Source organism: Paramormyrops kingsleyae, chromosome 6, assembly GCF_048594095.1.
Source record: "Paramormyrops kingsleyae isolate MSU_618 chromosome 6, PKINGS_0.4, whole genome shotgun sequence".
Taxonomy (NCBI): domain Eukaryota; kingdom Metazoa; phylum Chordata; class Actinopteri; order Osteoglossiformes; family Mormyridae; genus Paramormyrops; species Paramormyrops kingsleyae.
Genome location: NC_132802.1, coordinates 24,771,839 through 24,791,351, shown reverse-complemented (window position 1 = coordinate 24,791,351; position 19,513 = coordinate 24,771,839). Strand labels below are relative to the sequence as shown.

General features: G+C 38.5%; 1 protein-coding gene across 4 annotated transcripts; it reads left to right on the top strand.

Moving 5' to 3' along the window:
- The first annotated feature begins 2,548 nt into the window (after positions 1-2,548).
- On the top strand, positions 2,549-19,368 carry lrrn1 (leucine rich repeat neuronal 1). 4 transcript variants are annotated; one of them, XR_002837460.2, is made up of 2 exons: positions 2,549-3,088; positions 10,810-11,695. XR_002837460.2 is itself a non-coding variant. In XM_023805589.2 (2 exons), the coding sequence occupies exon 2, from the start codon at positions 16,451-16,453 to the stop codon at positions 18,599-18,601; it is 2,151 nt and encodes a 716-aa protein (XP_023661357.1). In that variant the 5' UTR covers positions 2,561-3,088; positions 16,201-16,450; the 3' UTR covers positions 18,602-19,368. The 4 variants fall into 4 exon arrangements, 3 of the variants coding, with proteins under 3 accessions (XP_023661357.1, XP_023661358.1, XP_023661360.1); XM_023805589.2 differs by lacking the exon at positions 10,810-11,695 and adding an exon at positions 16,201-19,368 and having other exon boundaries at positions 2,561-3,088; XM_023805590.2 differs by lacking the exons at positions 2,549-3,088; positions 10,810-11,695 and adding exons at positions 3,392-3,478; positions 16,201-19,368.
- Positions 19,369-19,513: the final 145 nt, after the last annotated feature.

The following is a 19,513-nucleotide window of genomic DNA, read 5'->3' as shown; positions in this document are numbered from 1 at the left end:
ATTTCCATTTGTTTTTGCAGATGAAATCCTTTCCTTCATCTCCGCTAGCACAGTGTACGCAGATGTCCGTGCAGCTGGAGCAGGGAGGGATCAAGCGGTTTCTCCAAAGGTGGTGCTAGAATTGACTAGCAGTACATGACTTCTGCTTCAAAGGTTACCTTGGCAAGAAGGCGAAGAACAAAGGGTCAGAGACAGGTAGACAGTGAAGCTTTTACCTCCTCAATGCCCCCCAAGACACTGCGTCAGCAGGGACATGTTAAATTAATAAAACAAATGCACTGAGACTACAGTATATAATTAATCTGATTTTTAAAATGACTTTGGTCATAAACTGTGGATATTACCCTTCCATAAACATACATGTAGAGCAGGGGTCACCAACCTTTTTGAAACTGAGAGCTACTTCACGGGTACTGAGCCATACGAAGGGCTACCAGTTTAAGTTTAGGTCATAAACTTATCTAAACTTCACGTATAATAAACATGTTTTAAATGCTTTTTTTAGATATTGTCATTTTCAAATCTATATAAATGCAATTGTGATTAAAGAAGAATAGCAACAGGATAAAATGGTGCTTGGGGGCATCCTGGTGCCCGTGGGCACCATGTTGGTGACCCCTGATGTAGAGTATATTATTCTAATTTAATGTTTTTGCCATTCAAAGCTATACTAACCGATGCATATTGTTAAAGCCATACATAACTGTAAGAGACACAAGATAGAATTTATGAAAAGCAACTTTTTATGAATGCTTAGAAACTACGGACTCTGGAATCTTTTGTTTCACAGGTGTGTCTTGTTCTCTCTGACACTGATTAAATTCATTGAGATAAGTGTGGCTGGATTTTAATGCATTTACTGTACATAAACAGAGCCAGAAGTGGATATTTACCATCAGATCTGAATTCACAAGGCCATGGTGAAACCCAGTGACCCACCATGTCCCCCAGCCCTCACCACAAGGTGACAATTTGCTGAAAATACCATTATTTCACTTCTAACAGTAGAATTTCATTATGTCAGCGTAGATTACAGTATGACTTTTAGCTGTTTTTTAGCTGATTATATATAAATTTGTAAATTCTCAGCTCAAACCTTTAGGGGTATAGGACTGATTTTCACCTTGGGTCTTGTGTTGATTTTCTCTGGGTAAAACAATTTCTTCTTGCAGTCCAAACACATGCAGTTAAGGAACTGGAATCTCTAAACTGAAGAGTAAATCAGCAAAAACTCACTCCATTTCTGAGATGAGACCGCCAATGACCTGAATTCAGGCTTCTTCATCATGTTACTGTATCAGGAACCAAAACTCCCCTTCTCCAAATCCCTGCACATCCCTGGACAGGCTCCACACCCATAGGTTATGGAAAATTAATGGCTACATGAACTGTATTTAGAATTTCCCTCCAAGCAATATAGTAGAATAATTGCAGATTATCATTATATGTCCATGCTTAGAAATCCATTGTCTTAAAATACTGAATGCATTGTAACCAAGCTTAATTTTCCAGCAATGGGGCACATTCCTTTCATGCCCATTGGATGTGCCAAGCACTTTAATCTCATTTGGAAGCATGCATTGCTCTCAGACCATCAAGCCATACTTAACAATTCAACCTCCATAAATATTACATCTACCACAGTGAACCACGGATTTAAATGTGTGCATTCCTCCCCTATCACTATTTTCAGCGGTTAGTGGGGGGCTTAATTAAAGAGGTGAAAATGTAATAAAAAGAGGAACAAAAGACACTTAATTAAATAATGCACCCGGATCTTCTTGAAAATTATATATCATATAAATTCTGAGATATCTCACATTTCTACTGACATCCAGCTTTATAATTGTAGGCGTGTGGAATGTGTGATGTTTGCAGTCATAAAAAAGAGTGACGAGGGTGTGATGTGTGGTTACACAACATGGTTCACAGCATGATTAGCCTTCATCTGTTGTTTGTAGTGTAATACTTTTCACTACCTGTGAAACTCAGTTGAGTCAGTGTGAACAAGCACATGTTCTGCACTGGATCTTCATGAAGTCAAATGTCCACATTTCTTCCAGCCACTTGACATTAAATTCTTTAATTTTATAGCAATTTGTGTCAGTTTTTCCTGATAAAAAACTTAAACACCTTAAAACCCGAACATTGATCAAAAACTCCACCGTGGGATGTATGCCGAAATGTTTTTTTTCCCCCAGAGAAAATGAAGTTAAATATGGCTATTCTTTTATTTGGCACTATTAAAAAGTGGAGTGTGTCTTGAACTGGTAGGCCAAACTGCAGATCTGGATAATACACCCACCGTAAAAACATCCGAATTAAAAGAAAAGGGAAGAGGAGACCACACATTGGCTCCTTTACGTTTTTAAGGCATTAATTCATATAAACTCCTAAACAATGACGAGCATTATTTTCGTTTCGAACTAGGGGGAAACGTAGACTCCGTCATCACGAAAAGGCACAAGCACAGAAGTAGGACTGGAGCGTATCGCGTCCCCATAAAAAAGAAAAAAAGAATTAAAAGACAAGTAAAGCCCTCGTTTTCTTTCCCAGCTCGTGTTATCCTACTGTGCTCTCTCGGCGTCTGTCTTTGTTCACATCACAACAAACTCCGAACAGATGGCATTACGCTCGGGTGAGATTGACAGGCGCTTGCTGGCGACCAATCGCCTGTTGAGGATCAGCTGACTCCGCTGGACAGCGCCAGGTGTCCTGGAGCGTTTTGTAAACGGAGCGGCTGCGCTCGCGCTGAGAGCATCGCGCGGGGAGGCTGCTGGTCCGTGCGCGTCGCTCGTGGCCAGATCAGATTTCTTCAGTTTTCTCGGGCCATGGTGTTTTGGCTCCGATAAGAATTGGGAATTTTTAATGTATTTTTTTTCGATTCTTCTGAATTTCGGGCACCTCTCCTGATAAACGGAGCGTTTGGTTTATTGCCGAATGTACGTTTGACTGGTTTGTCGATTTTTATTATTTTTTTTTTTAAGTGACCACTTTTTTTCTGCGTATCCTTCACACCTACAGTACGAAGTGCGGGGAGAGGTCTTATTACTAAGAGCATCTGTGAGGAAGATGTTGTCATGCTAAGGTGAGGAATATTCCAGTTCATGTCTGTTTATTTTAGTACATCCACACGAGCCTACAAACAATTCATGTTAAATAAATGTCGCAGCTTTTTGACAGGATAACATTTGCGGGGAGTATTGCACAAAAATGGGCAGGCGAATATGTACTTCACATCATGCTATATTGTTAAACTTCGATTGTGGAAAAAAAAATAAATTGTTGTGTTGTTTTTTTTGGCTTGAATTTGGTACTGTTGAGCTTACGGCTGCCTCTGAACCTTGAGACAATGCGCATGCTGCCTACGGTGCGTGTGTGAGCATCAACATCGCGGTCAGGATGGCAGCCAGGCTGCGAATGCGGCTGTCATTGAGCAAATAAATCGGACGATCTCATTCTGAGCTCCTAAAATAAGGTGCGATGTTTTGTCGGTTGCGTGCTGACTGGAGAGAATAATAAGCATATGGTAAAAGTCTTACGCTATTACTGTTTTATTTACTGAAACACTGTGTCGACGCACTCTGGTGAGTTTGCAAGGGCAATGGAACCTGCATTAATGTCTGTCACTAGCCGTGGAGCGGGTTTCAATGTTATGGACACCCAGTGCTTTCACCGTTTATATTTATTGATACGTGTATTGAGCATACGCACCTCATTCTGTGCGAAAACACATTTACAAAGCGTGATATTATGAAACAAGTACAACAAAATTAGTTCGTGATAATCAAGAAAAAACCCGTATTCCCTTCTGTACAGGCGCAACCTTACGAAGCACGTGCGAAATCGTACCTTGAGATGTTATCGCCACACTGGAATGTTGCGTTTCCAGTTAGCCTATACTGTAGCTATTTCGTGTTTACCAAAATCAAGATTAGTACAGCACTTAATCAAATGAAGCTAGCTTGATTGTTTTACGGAGTTACTTGTTTAGCTGTTCAAACAGCTGTAAGGAACATAAACGTGATGAGTTACGAGCACTGCAGTTTGTTTTTGTACTTTATTACATATTAATTAGTTTAAATGTTCATTTATATTTGTAACATTCTTGAAATAGAATACGGGATTTGTTTCATTGCTTACCCCCGATTTTGAGTTACGCTTCGGCACACCTAAATCGCAAGTGTGGTATCATCTAGTACGCAGATGCAGCCGACTGTTGTCCGACGTCTGCGAGCGTCTTGTTTGACCCGGCTAAACACTTATTTGCATTAAAATCTAAGAGCATTCTAGCAGATGTCTCGGTGGTTCCATTCACTTACAGAAATTCAAACAGACTAGAAGTCTTCTGAGTGAAAAAAATACAGACAAAGGAGCTTCAGAATAAGTTAATAATAATGGTGGTGGTTAGGCGGGGTTGGGAAGAATCGATGTGGGTTGTTTTACGTTAGCTTTAGCTTGGCTTCCGACATTATAACTGTTGCTACCAGAAGGCAGGGCCGCCGCTCTTTCTATGTGCAGTTAGGTATAATAGGAATGGGATGCGGACAGTGACCTGATTTATGTATTGTTTACGAAAGTAACTTTTCGTCATTAGGTATTTCGTTCGACGATTTCTGACAGCGAGTGGTGATCTCTGTGTTATTTTTATACTGTTTGATGCTGAAAAGGAAAGAGATCAATTGCTCCCCCTGTTGTAAAGGTACGCTAAATATACAGTATGTTGTAACCTAAAGCACGGTTCATCATTTCTGCAAATGATCTTTCAGATATCAATTTTATGCTTGTAATATTTCTGTTTAAGTTAAGTTTTCATGCTTTAACATGAAAAGTAGTTTTTCAGCTTAAGGTTTGCCTTTATATGTCAAAAGAGGAATTTCTTTTGTGACAAAACTGATAAAAGATGATGTTGGTGATTCACGGGTGTGATCTGGACTCAGATATAATATCTGCCCATCATGGCGAATGATTGTCTGGGGAAACACTATAAACGCTGACAAGGACAAATGAAACTGACTAGGAACTGCCGAAGTGGTGATGCATGGGGGATGGGCAGGGGGTAATGTGGCAACTTACCCTGTGTGGGAGTGTGAGTGTGTGTGCGTGTGTATGGCCAGATCACAAAGCACCCTCTGCTCCTTAACCTAGGAGTCGTGAGAATACTCCAGGACAAAGGCCTGCTTAACACAATACACACGTGCGTGTGCTTGTGCTCTCACAAATCCGCTCAGCAGAGTGGCGGTCAGGGCAGAGTGACGGGATCTCAATAGCATCAGGAACTTTCCACAGCAGACAAGAATGACCCCTGCCTGGGGGTGGGGAGGGGGGAGGTCAGGGTTTTGGTGTGGTTGGACTGCTCCCTCCACCTTGGCTGCCCCCATTATTTTGTGGATCTGGGGTAATATGGCCACATTACTCTTTTGTGAGGCCTGAAAAGCTGGGGGGGCTGAAAAAGAGAGGCAGGTGTTCAGCTAATTCTGTGTTAATAATCTTGTTAAGAAAGCTGGTTTGTGCTGATTCAGGTAACCATTTGGTTATAAATTCCCAAGAGATAACCAAAGTGTGATAAAGCTGACGGAGCATAACTGCGGAGCACGAAGGACACAGAGACGCAAGCTCACTTATCCTCACGTGTAAATGAAAATTAAATAGTTGAAACAGACCTGTTACACTGTTATTTAGTTTTCATTTAATTTGTTCTTTCTTCATTTTACCAATGAAAAAATAACATTATTGTTATCTTTTATTATGTAACATATATAAAAGAAGAAAGGAGAATGTTTGGCAATATTTTCTATTTATAAATGCTCATTCAAGTCCACCTGCCATGGTATGTACATACTGTAGATTAAGTTAGCATTGAAATGTTTTTGTTTGATCAAAAGGTTGTTTTTTTCTAAACAGATGGCTTTACTTGTGTTTTGTATGCTTTTGATTTTACCCCTCTTGGATGTTTACCCTCCTTATTCTGTGACCAGATGAATGGGGACATTTAAGATCACTTTACTATTTTGTACTTTTTGTTCTGTCTGCCAGCTGTATGAATTAACGATCTCCTTCATGCATACTAATATGGGAGAAAAACAGTTTGTTTATATGATTAATTTTATGTGTTTAAATGTACATACACATATCGATCTGTCTGTCTGTCTGTCTGTCTGTGTGTTGATCGATCTATCAGTCTAATTTGATTGCAAATGATGTCTCCATTCTTAACTGATGGGTTTGTGAGTAGCATATATAATGGTACCTGTGAAACACTTGTCTTTGATATTTGCATTTTCTCACATAAATCATGTGACAGTTTTTTGATCTGTATTTGTGTTTCTTTCTTAGAATGATATAATGAAAATGATGAGTGCTGCTGTTGATTACTTTCTGTGAATCTTTTTTGATAATTCATTTTCAAATTCAGCTTAGTTTTTTAGAAATATTTTATTAACAGTGTGTGCCGGTACTTCTGTAGACTTATTATTAGTATTTGAACCGTATTAATATCATAGACAAGATAATGTGAGTGATAATAATACCGTTTAGGTCCTAAAGTGACATGGAGCTTTACGGAAGCTACAGAGTTGCATTCAAGATTCAGTTCATTATAAATAGATTTTACAGTATTGCTGACTTCAACTTGAGTAGAGGTTGTGATGCTGTGATAAGGTCTAAAGTCTATTTTAAGTTTGTATATATGCAGCATAAAGCTTTTTCTTCTTAGAGTTGGATTTGGTCTGCAATGCTTGTTTGCATCCATTATCCCCCTGACAGACAAATGGTCCTTACAGCTGTCCCCTCATTTGGGTATGAAATGGACATGCCAGTGGCGTAGCCTGTCTCCATGGTGACCAGATGAATACAAGCCCGTTGTGTGGCTCCAGACTAAGGAATACTGCTCACATTTTGCACCCAAAGAAAGACCTAAATGAATGTGGTAAAGTATATTATATGGGTCAAAAGCCCCATATTGTTATAGTTCACGTAAATTTCCTCATTGCTTTAGTTGGGCAATAATGTCTTAATTGTAAAACAATAGCTGTCGCATTACAGATCAGTCAGATTTAAACCTATGGTTCACCATGTTGATTTGGGCAATATACAACTTGTTAAATCTCACATTCATTACAAATGCATAACAATAAAATGTTATAGTAAATAATTAAAAAGAATGAAGAATTCTTGAGATTTTGATGAAAGTTTTTTATTGTTGTGCTAATACATGAAGATGCTAATGGGATTAGTCCTGTAGGCCTTCTTATTCAAGGGAATAAATGCAGAGGATAGCATGTAGTCATCATTAATTCAGAAAAAGGCACTGACCACAGGTGCATCCGCAGTGACGGTGTGGAACAGTGTGTAACAAGCCCTAATACAAATCAGTGGGGAGCTGAATTACAGGTCCCTCTAGTTTAGGGAACTACTCAGAGCCCCCCCCCCCTCAGATATCCTGGTCTTATCATTAAGTATAAACAGGTGGTGTTGGCCTGAATAGTGAGGTTTCAGTTTCACAACTGATATTGATATTGGAAATGTTAGCAGCCCCCATGTCCCCCATAAGTTTGAACTTTTGTCATTCACAATGTTTGGTCCTTTAATGACCAAACATTTACCATAAGTCTTTTTGGGCCTCGCACTTTAAATATTTTGGTGACACATGAGATGAGATTATAAACTAAATTTCTCTTTCGCTCTTACCTGTAATTTATAACTTTCTTAATTAGCATTGTATGTATAATTATTAACATTGTATTTTTAATTTGTATGTATCAGTTTCCTCCATAAATCTCTCTGCACCTTGCCTGTATTTATTATGGTTGCTTATAAGGGTTGGATAAAACTCCGTCTTATGCATATATTAAATCCACATGCTGGTCTATACAGCTATAGGTTTGTATTTAAATAGATAAATGTAGTTTTAAGTGGCCTTTATGTCCAAAGTTATTTTACTTTCAATCATGTTATTCTTAAAGTGACCCATGTGTCCATTCATCTTCCCTCCACTCCTTGATAGTAGCTTTTCTTCCTTTTACATGTAATTTTAATCCTGGTTTGCAGCCCTAGATGGTTTCATTCCTAATTCCAGAAGTGAATTTGCGTTTCAGTTTGTGACTTTCACCACCTTTCTTGCACCAATATTCTTCTGTGTTTTTGTTTTCTTTCTGATTATTGAAGCCATCAGTTCTTTCCCAAATTCTTTCAAAAAAGCTCAGTTTTATTCTTTTATTTACTTATATTTAGCAACTCATCAGTCAAAATGTGAAGTGAATAGACTATTTTCTTGTCACATAAGAAGTGCTGTGATGTGCAACAGAAAACCATGAAACATTTTCTGATGAGTTTTTGAGATCTTTCAGTTGAAGACAAAAGTCCACGGTGTTTCCATTGTCTGGCGGGATGACTCACTTTGTGTGGCAGTAGGGAATGTGTGCTATGAGAAGTTGATCTCCTTTAACTCTCAACTCCATCGCAGTACTCCATAAACTGGATTGGAATGATAAACACTGCCTCTCTTTGTCTTTTGGAAGAGATGGGAATTAGCATTCAAGGAGCTTCAGAAATTGCAAATTATCTCTCTGTGTCTGAGGTCAACAAATAATGACAGCATTTTACAAAGCATTAAAATCGTTTAATGACATCAAAATGATATGTTTGTAACATGATTTCCTTCAAATTGTAGCTGCAAATACTGGTATGACTTTCATTCCTAATTAAAAAACACTTTGATAGTGATAGTAAAAATAAAATGTACTAGTCAATACTGTTCATACATGATTTTTTAATGATGGCTGTTAACCAAGTATTATGAATTATAAGAGGAAAGCAAGCATTTATGAATAATAAAACTTAACTGTAAATGATTATAAATTGTTATATAATTTTTTTTTTAGTAATGAAGCATCATTAATAGCCATCTAACTAACCACCATGCAATGTTTACCTGCGTGCATGCAGATTTTTAGCGATCTCTCATCAAGTTTAAGCATGGCACTGGCTTAGCAGATTGGACTGTTGCCTCACATTTATCTGTATACCCATCTTATATGTACCTTGTTGTGTATGCACACTGTGTATGGTTGGGAAGTGAATAGATAATTTGTAGCTGAAGTTCTGGATCAAGTAAAAAAGGAGTTGAAATTTTATCCAAAATAAACTATAGCCAAATAGCACTTGTCACTATCTACCAATAGAGTCTGTCAAATAAGTTGTTGGTGTTGGTGTTAGCTGCCAACAGAAAGCAGTATCAGTAAGTCACTTGCTTTTGTTCAATATTATCCCTCTGGAATCCAAAATATTTCTATACAGTAGAAGTCGAATGTCTTTTGGTCACTTTTGCTCTTCTCCTCCTCACTTATTTTTGTTAAATATCTCACAGATGCACCACACTGCGTATGAATTAGTCCAACAGTAAGGATGAAAATAATTATGAGTGGCTTGGAGAATACATGCAGAGGTCATGCAGTAGCAACACAGTAATCTTTACACTAATTTAAAATATATGGTAGATAATCTTGAAAATGAGCAATCATTAAAATTGAATGATTTTAATGATTTTAATGAATGAGCTGAACACATTAAAATTTTCTTATGACAGAGTAAAAATATTGTAGCAAAACTGTTTTAGCTGGTTGATGATCTTAACTAGGCTTGGACAGTAATACGTTATTATGGTATACAAGGGTATTTGAGGGGTTGGGCCTCCCAATGTACCACCCAGCAAAATATTGTCATGGGGAACCCCTCCCCCTCAAACATACAAAATAATGCTTCATACTGTATTCCCATAATACTGCCCAAACCCAATCAGGCCAAGTATTTTATCAATGAGATTTCAAAATCCTAGAACAGCATTAGAATTCCATGTACCGTGGTAAAATGTCTGTGAGGTAAGACCATGAAAAATTAGATACTGCCCAAGACTAATCTTAACCTAGCTCATGATTGCAGCTCTTGCTATGTAACAATGTGCTATGTGCTATGTGACCATAACATGCAATGCCAATATTAACAATGCACATTGCAGGTTTAATACTGAAACCCTGATGCTTGGACATATTTTTTCTATTACCATTTTATTTCATATGAACAATTAAATTCAAATGACAATTTAATTAATTTCATTTTGAAACTGAATGTTTGCTTATTTGTTTGTTTTAGGTGATATTTGTGTGCAGTGACATTTAAAAGGGTGTTATGTGAGTGACGTTAAATGTGTAACTAACTAAAAAATAGTCACAAATCTAAACATATTTTTTTCCATAAGAAGTATTTTGTCATTAGACATTATCTGTCAGACAGTTATAATGAATTCAGTCAACACATGAAGCAGGTTAAGGATATTTACCAGTAAACTTATAAATTTAATGACCGAAAGATTTTTTAAAACTTTCGTTTTGTTGTAGTCTCCGCCTCATGGTACAGTTGTTAGAAATAAACTTTTATTATGCATTTAAACATGTATTCTGCATGTCTTATTGCTCAAAACCAAAGAGAACAATCTGACAATAATCTCTATTTATTCATTCTGGGGTTAAAAGTTAAGTGACACAGAGCCAGGTCGTAACTCTGTATTTCCTGAGCACCTGCTTTACTCATTGAGTTGTGTTTCTTAGCCCCAAGGGGCCCCAGTGGGAGCTTTATGATGGTCTGTCCAGGGTATCCTGCTGGGAAAACAGTCAAGCTGGGGGTAGCAGCACAATCAGGGTCCACTGCTCCTTACTTTCAGCCAACAGTTTTCAGGACCAGCTTGCCTGGTGTCTGATTTGTGTGGCTTGGCATGAATGAAGCAATTTGCTTACCTGTCATCTTTGATTAAAGGGCTGGGAGAGAGTCCCAACACCAGCAGAGGGAAGAGGCTCAGTAGTCCCCAGAGGAATGCAGAGGAAATGAAGGAGGCCTCATTTGTGCCAGAAGGTCAAAACCAATACAGCAGGGAGGCAGAAAATAAGAACAAGATTTTTCACTGAATAAGGGATTAAGTTTAGACATCTACTTCTCCCATGTGCACATATTACAAATATCATAAGAAATCTTATTTTACAGTAAAACTTTTAGTGTTTGGCCTTCTGTGTGATACAGTGTTCATGCTTCTTTTAAATTTAATCAGGTTTGATATTTAGATTATATTATATGAAGAAAAGCATTAAAGGAATACTGACAGTGCAATTAGCCATGGCAATAGTTTTGCATTGGAAAAGTGTTGGTGATGTTCATTGATTAAGATACTCAGCAGTGGGACATTCTATTTAAGGAGTAGTTTACATTGTGCAGTCATACCCTTATATTGTACAGGCATTCTGTTAAATAAAACAGGTTCGATGTTAATGACGAATACTGGAGTATTGGCTAGTTGTGTTTTTGAGCATTTATTTGTTTTCATTATTTTGCCTATAGTTAATAGAATTTATGCTTCTTAATGCATGTTATTGTAAATTTGAGATTAACTTTTATGGGAGTTAAATGAATAGTGTCATGCCAGTAATATGAAGAAATTGGAATTTGGCTTTGCTAAAAGAAACATCTAATTTCCCCGGCTAAAATGGAAGACAAAAACTGACATGAGCTTTATCAGGAGAATCTGGTGAATTATGTTAACTTCATTGTTTTTCTTTACATTTGTGTTTAAAATGGTATTGTGCAGTTAAATGCAATCTATGGCAATGTTCAAAACAATTGACTGTAATTAAAATGAGCTCTAAAAGTACTTTTTTTGCATGTAAATCATTGGTACTGTAGGTAAAGCCTTGGTATTTCCAAGCTAGCAACTTGTTGTTGTACCGATTGATGCAATTATATCTATAGTCTTGGTTTTAAACCAAGTAAGTTTAAAATACAGTAGGTTTATGAAACAGGCAAAGCTAAAGCTAATCTAAAAATGAAAGGTGATCTGGCACAATGAAGGAAATAGTCCTGCTGGTACTTGAATGAAAGTAGCTGCGTGACAAAAGGCTGGGACACACTTGGATTGTGCTTGTGCATCTGGACACAGAACTTTTCATAGTTGTGTGGTAAAGCCCACACAATTCTCACATGCACACAATACATGTGAGGGAGAACCGACAATATTCCAAGATGGAGATGTTCTTGGAGAAGGAAAAAGAACTGCTTTCTCTGCCTATTTTACATAGACAAAAATGAAAAAGTAATGTGCATCTATTAAATGAAAATCAGTTGTGCAGTGGAGAATTTGCTGTGTTGGTGCAGGAGATGTTCGGGGGAAGACATCACCAGCATTTTTGTATGCTTGCAATTATTCATGATTTTTGTGTCTTTCGGCACAACCAGGTTATACTATGGCTAGTATGATGCTTCTAGGGTAACCAACAGGCCATCTTTGTAGCGCTGATCCACTTCACATAGATTTTCTTCAGTCATATTCATGTTATTTGTGTTTGTGTGGGAGTGTGAGTCATACGCACTGGGTGAGGGTCATTGTGGTCAGAGGCCACCTGGGCAAAAAATCTTGATGCTGCAATCCTTCAACCACAGAACTGCATTTATGTAAATTGCGTCATAAAAGTATTGACCTTAAGTCCAGTTAAAAGACAGGACATTGTTTGCAGAGGGCATGTCTGGGTCCCTGTTACCTGCATCTGGCTGTCTTTTCAGTTTTATGCAATGCCACACATTTATACATGGCTTTGTATAATTTTTTACAAAATTTCCTGTTTTCGGCAGGTATAGTACAGCAGGACTCACTTTAAAATGTCCAAAACTTTCCTGAAATGAGATGAACAATGAATTGTGCACTTGTTTTGCTAAAACCTTTACTGATGCGGTAAATGTCTGTGATATTGTAGGAATCTTGGGAGTGAAACTGCCGTGTTCTCATTCGTTCTGGAATTCACATTGCAGAGTGAGTGCAGCAGATGTAAACAGCCTGTGGTAAGGTGTTAAGACCATTGGACTTGAAAATAATTCAACAATTTAACGACAATAATTGTGAAATGTAATGAGACTTGGCTACACAGTTTGTTAAACACTGTTGAAAAATATTTCATTGTGTGGGGAGATTGTGTAGGAGAGTTACAGATTGTAGAGTTTGGGGGGGTATGGGAGCAGTATGGATTAGATAGGGGGGGTGACGTGCTAACGTTGTTAACATTCCAGCATCTACAGCATCTAGTCCAGGGCTATTCAATTCTGTCCCTCGATTCCAAATCCAGGCCTTGTTTTCGGTTCTCCCAGGTAGTTAGTTTAATAATTACTGATTCTGTTTGGTCAGAGGCTTCACACCTGGCTCACAGGTGAAGGAAGGCTGGAAAATCAGCAGGGCTCGGCCCTTGAGGAACGTGAGTTGAATAGCCCTGATCTAGTCCATTCATTCATTTATGTCTGTGACATGTTGAACCCAAGTGAAATATCAAAAGTTTCTAATTGTAGGGTATATTTGTTTATGTGAACAGTCTGATTTTGTTGTTCTGTACTTTTTGTGTTTTTTTTTCATTCTTTCCATTTTTCTTTTTATAATTCACTTCTATTCTCAAAACCTGGATCACGGTTCAGTCTAACATTTAAACTCATTTAAAGTGCATTTTCATTAAGTATTGTTATACAGAAGATACTACAGGATGAAAGCCTAAAGACAAAACTAGGAGCATTTAAGCCAGTAATGTTCAGGAGATAATCACAAAAATGTACATCATAGCTACAGAGCCAGAACCTCAGTAGTTAATTGGGAATATGGACAGAAGAATTCTTCTAATTAAAGCTCATGTTTCGGGTGGTCGTAGACCTATTACTGGTGCATGAGCGAGTTCAGAGATACTGTCTGGCATTTCAGTTGTGATGTTGGGGGTGCCATTTTCTCTTAAACAAAATACCTAAATATTTGGGCTGTTTACTTTGGCCTGCTTACTGCCCAGAGTAAAATAGAATAGAATAGAATAGAATAGAATAGAATAGAATGTCTTTAGTTTCAATGGTCAGGTGAGGAGTACAATGAAATTCAATCTTCACATATCCCATCTAGTTCTCTGATGACACATAAACATCCATATACAGGTGAGAGTGATGCTTAGATTCGGAGTGCAGGGTCAGCCATCTATCCAGTGCCCAGTAGCAGCTGAGGTTAAGGGCCTTGCTCAAGGGCCCAGTGGTGATATGATTACTCTACCTGCCACAGGATGCCATACAGTAAGCTATGAAGAAGAATAATAACACAATGTAATTCTTATCAGCAAATAATGAGTTCTACAAAGTAATTTCTAAATCCCACAAAAAATGTCTAAGTTAATGAAACAACACAGCTTATAAGTGGATTAAACTTGACTTTTTCACTTATTGTCAGTACTTTAAAGCAGCTAAAAACCTCATTAATCAACAAAAGAAATCCCTGAATGTAGCAAAAATAGAAAGCATTTTTTAAGATTTCTTACGCCTTGTCAGGCATGTCGAATTTGTCGTCAGAAACCTGCAGGCTCATTAGAGTTTCACTCTCAAGAACTCATTTCTTCCACCAGCTCCCCTTTTTCCAACTAAGAAGCCAGAAACAAATGCCTTAGTCAATGAGGCACATTGGCAAAAAGGCCAGTGTGCTGAAAACAGCACATTTGTCAAGTGGATTTGTCCATTAGACCCTAGGGCTCCACCTTCAATATCCTCTCACGCTTTGCTGGGTTTTGCCTTAAGATAGAGCAGAATGGCAGAGCTGATGGTGTCACTCACAGCACAGTGAAATGTGAATGCGTATTGAGCGAAATAACAGTGTGTGTCATACTCTGTCGACCATGTTACCGTATGCCTGCATTTCCAATGTAGTGTGTGCACGTAGTATTGTTAATGATTACTGATTTATGAGATTTATCAAAACAGTGACATTAAAAGGTTTCAGAATGATATACACGAAAGACTTGCAATATGTACATCCGCAAAAATATGGAATACTGTCAGTTTCTTTTAAAGAGTTTTGATGAGTGTCAAGCTCCTAGAGTCCTGAAAGATTTATAAACTCTCAAGTCAAGTCAAACTTAGTCATTTCAAAATATGCAGGCATATAGTGAAATGGAATAATGCTTATTTGAGACTTATAAATTGCTTTACACAGAACATGACAAGTTAAACATATGATATGAAGCTGAAATTTGGTCTAGTCTTAACGATCATGTCTATATTACAAACAAAGTAAAATTGTCATAATTGCAGTTCAGGATGAATAACTTGATTTTCGCTCATACACACCTTGGAATATTAAATATACTATATTAAAGAGAAAGCAATCTATTAGCAGTCTTTTTTAGCCAGATTGAAAACTATTTAAAATGCATTACATTTTGACGTAAGACCAAGGTCTGTAATATTCTACTGATTATAAAAGAATATGCGCACGTATCACCCAGCAACAGAAGGATTCATCCTGTGTTTTAAATAAAATAATTGTTGTCAGAAAGAAGTTTGTGAAGCACTGAAACTTGCATTTAGAATAATAATTCACGACAAGGAACATTTTATCTCATCTTACTCACTACCACATTTGGATAGGTATCTTCTATTTACTTTTGTGTGTTTGTTTGCTTTAAAATTTTGGAACCACATTATATTAGACATATTGTATGAAGTCATAGTATTTGCATGAGCAGAAAAAAATTGGTCAGTATGGTAAAATTGATTGATAAGATTCTATAATTTCCCTCAAATTACCTTCATCATCATTGACTCTAGCGGGCAGCACGGTGGCCTCACACCTCCAGGGCTAGGATTTTGAACCTCTGCTCTGCGCTTGTGGTTTTCATTGTCACCCCAGATTCTACTGGGTACTCGGGTTTCCTCACAAACACCAAAGACATGCAGTTAGGACATCTGATATCTCTAAATTGCCCATAGCATATGAGTGTGTACGTGCCTTGTCCAGGCTGTGCGAGACAAATGTGCTGTCCTGGGACAGACCCCCTGCCCTCCATGACCCTGACCAGGGTAAGCGGCTTGAAGATGGATGGAGTGTTAGGGTCATGATCACTGACTCCATGTGTATTACGCTTAAAATATTTCGCTTACAGGTCAATCATTTTCATCCCAATATTTCTCATTTCTACTATTTTTAAACTGTATTATTCTATGCACATTATTTTGTAAATTGTTCATTTGAGGGACATTTGGTTCACATTTAGTTATATATTTATCATGTTCTTATGATTTTCAAAATATAACTTGGTAAGCAAGATTAATCGCAGTCTAGCAGAGCTTTAACTCTTTCTGATCTTTGTTTTTCAGACCTGTCCTGCAGACTGATGGCAACTGAGCAGAAGGGAACACAGTGAAGCGTGGAAACAAAGCATTGGGTCACTGCTACTGAGTGGCTTTTTATACTAACAGCTACTGTCTGTGGTGGAAGCTAGATCCTTTGCTTTGGATTGCTACGAATGGACATTTCAAGCTGAGGAGAGTCGCACACCAGCTCTCAAGGGCACTCTGTTGTTAAGAACATTTCCTCCTCTGTACATTAGGAAAGCAGATAGGCGGAATGAGTGGCCTTTCATCACATATTCTGGTGGACCAGATGTGCGTGGGTCTGCTTCTGGCATTGGCGTGTCTGTCCTCAGTGCAGAGCAGCCAGTGCCCACACCTATGTGTTTGTGAGATCCGGCCCTGGTTCACACCTCAGTCCACTTACAGAGAGGCCACCACGGTGGACTGTAATGATTTACGCCTCACTCACATCCCTGGAAACCTGTCTAGTGACACACAGGTGCTGCTGCTGCAGAGTAACTACATTGCTCGGACCAGTGAGGAGTTGGAGCAGCTCTTCAACTTGACTGAGTTGGACCTGTCTCAGAACAACTTCACCAGCATCCAAGATGTTGGCCTGACCAACATGTCTCAGCTCACTACACTTCATTTGGAGGAGAACCAGATCACAGAGATGCCTGACCATTGCCTTCAAGACCTCACCAATTTGCAGGAGCTCTACATCAACCACAATCAGATCAACTCCATTTCACCCAATGCATTCTCTGGCCTGCAAAACCTTCTGCGGCTCCACCTCAACTCAAACAAACTGAAAGTCATTAACAGCCACTGGTTTGAGTCAACCCCCAATCTTGAAATCCTAATGATTGGGGAAAACCCTGTAGTTGGTATTCTAGACATGAATTTCAGGCCTTTAGTTAACTTGAGAAGCCTGGTGCTGGCCGGAATGGACTTGACTGACATTCCTGGGAAAGCACTTGTGGGATTAGACAATCTAGAGAGTCTCTCATTTTACGACAACAAATTGGTTAGTGTTCCACACCTTGCACTACAAAAAGTTCCCAATCTAAAATTCTTGGATTTAAACAAAAACCCTGTGCACAAAATTCAAGAAGGAGACTTCAGAAATATGCTTAGGTTGAAAGAGCTTGGTGTGAATAACATGGCAGAACTAGTCGCCATCGATCGTTATGCACTTGATAATCTCCCAGAGTTGACTAAGTTGGAGGCTACCAACAACCCCAAGCTCTCCTACATCAATCGCCTGGCATTTCGGGATGTCCCTTCCCTGGAGAGTCTAATGTTGAACAACAATGCCCTGAACTCATTGTACCAGAAAACCATAGAGTCATTGCCTAATCTGCGGGAAATCAGCATTCACAGCAACCCATTACGATGTGACTGTGTCATTCAGTGGATGAACTCTAACAAGACCAGCATCCGCTTCATGGAGCCCCTGTCCATGTTTTGTGCTATGCCTCCAGAGTATAAGGGCCAGCACGTCAGGGAGGTATTGCTGCAGGATCCCTCTGACCAGTGTTTGCCTATGATATCCCATGACACTTTCCCCAACCACCTCAACTTAGACATCGGTATGACAGTCAATTTAGATTGCCGTGCCATGGCAGAACCCGAGCCTGAGATTTACTGGGTGACGCCACTGGGGAACAAAATCACACTTGAAACCTTATCTGACAAGTTCTGGCTGAGCAGCGAAGGTACTCTCCGTATTTCTCACATACAAGTGGAAGATTCAGGCCAGTATACTTGTGTGGCCCAGAATACAGAAGGTGCCGACACACGAGTTGCTACAATACGAGTCAATGGGACCTTGATGGACAGTATTCAGGTCATGAAGATCTATGTCAAGCAGACAGAGTCTCACTCTATATTAGTGTCCTGGAAAATAAACTCGAATGTTATGACCTCTAACCTGAAGTGGTCTTCAGCAACCATGAAGATAGATAACCCACACATTACTTACACGGCCAGGGTCCCAGTTGATGTTCATGAGTACAACCTCACCCACTTGCAGCCATCCACTGAATATGAAGTGTGCCTTACAGTCTCCAACATCCACCAGCAGACACAAAGATCCTGTGTCAATGTCACCACAAAGAATGTGGCTTTTGCTGTAGACATCTCAGATGAAGGGACCAGCACTGCCCTAGCAGCTGCAATGGGGACAATGTTTGCCATCATTAGTCTTGCTTCCGTTTCAGTATACATTGCGAAGAGGTGGAAGAGGAAGAATTACCACCACTCTTTGAAAAAATACATGCAGAAAACCTCCTCCATTCCCCTGAATGAGCTATATCCTCCTCTCATTAACCTGTGGGAAGCAGACAGTGAGAAGGACAAAGACGGATCCTTGGAGAACAAATCCAGCCAGGTGGACACAACACGGAGCTATTATATGTGGTGAAGTCCCCAAGACTACGCTTCCAGGAGCACAAAGACAAACTTTTGCTTTTTTGTGCAAAAGATAGAAAAGGAAAAATGGCAAATTTGGTATTTTTATCTTTGCTAATATGAGGCAGAGTGGTAAAAGACAGGATTATTTTTTTCTAGTATAGCGTATCGCCTTTGTTTCTTCTTTTAAACACTCAGTTTGGCAACGTTCAGCTTCAGATTCATTTTTCTTGCTGTGCTTTACTTTTGTAAGGCGCTTCTTTAACTGCACAGCTTTGGATGATGCCAAGGACTCTATCTGAGGTCAGTCAACACAGCAACAAGTACTGAAGCCCTACTTTGTCTAGCTGTCTATTGACATTGCAGAGTTTCTTTCTCTCTCTTGTGAAACAGTTTAACTGTTGTGCACTGAAACATTAACAAGTTTGTTCATAGACTTAATATGAAGCTGACAGTGGGGATTAGACTTGTTATACTGTCTGCGTTAGCGATTGTACTGTAATGTTGTATCAACTATTATTTGAATTTTTGAATTTTAACAAAAACTTTTTGAAATTACTTTGCTAGATGAGTACTGTTTAGGAGCAATATAAATGTGAATGTTTGATAACATAGTTATTAGGCAAATGGACTACTAAGTTTTTTTTCTTAATTACTATTGTTTATTCTATTTTTGTTTGCTAGGATCTGTCAATGACCACTTAATTTTGTTGTGATTTAAGACGCAACACATGTTGTATATTGAAGAGCAAATGAAAATAAATTACCCTTTTTTTTAAAGTGCTATTCAATTCATGTATTTTTGACAGCGGTATTAGGATTATTAACATTTAATGGAAATAAGTAATCTAGTTTAATCAATAATAATTTATTTTTGAATATGAATTAGTAGAAAACATATCAAAAAGATTACAGAATGGATGAT

What these genes read in the sequence shown, in the direction of transcription:
- lrrn1 (XM_023805589.2), top strand. Translation starts at nt 16,451, where the DNA reads ATGAGTGGCCTTTCATCACATATTCTGGTGGACCAGATGTGCGTGGGT.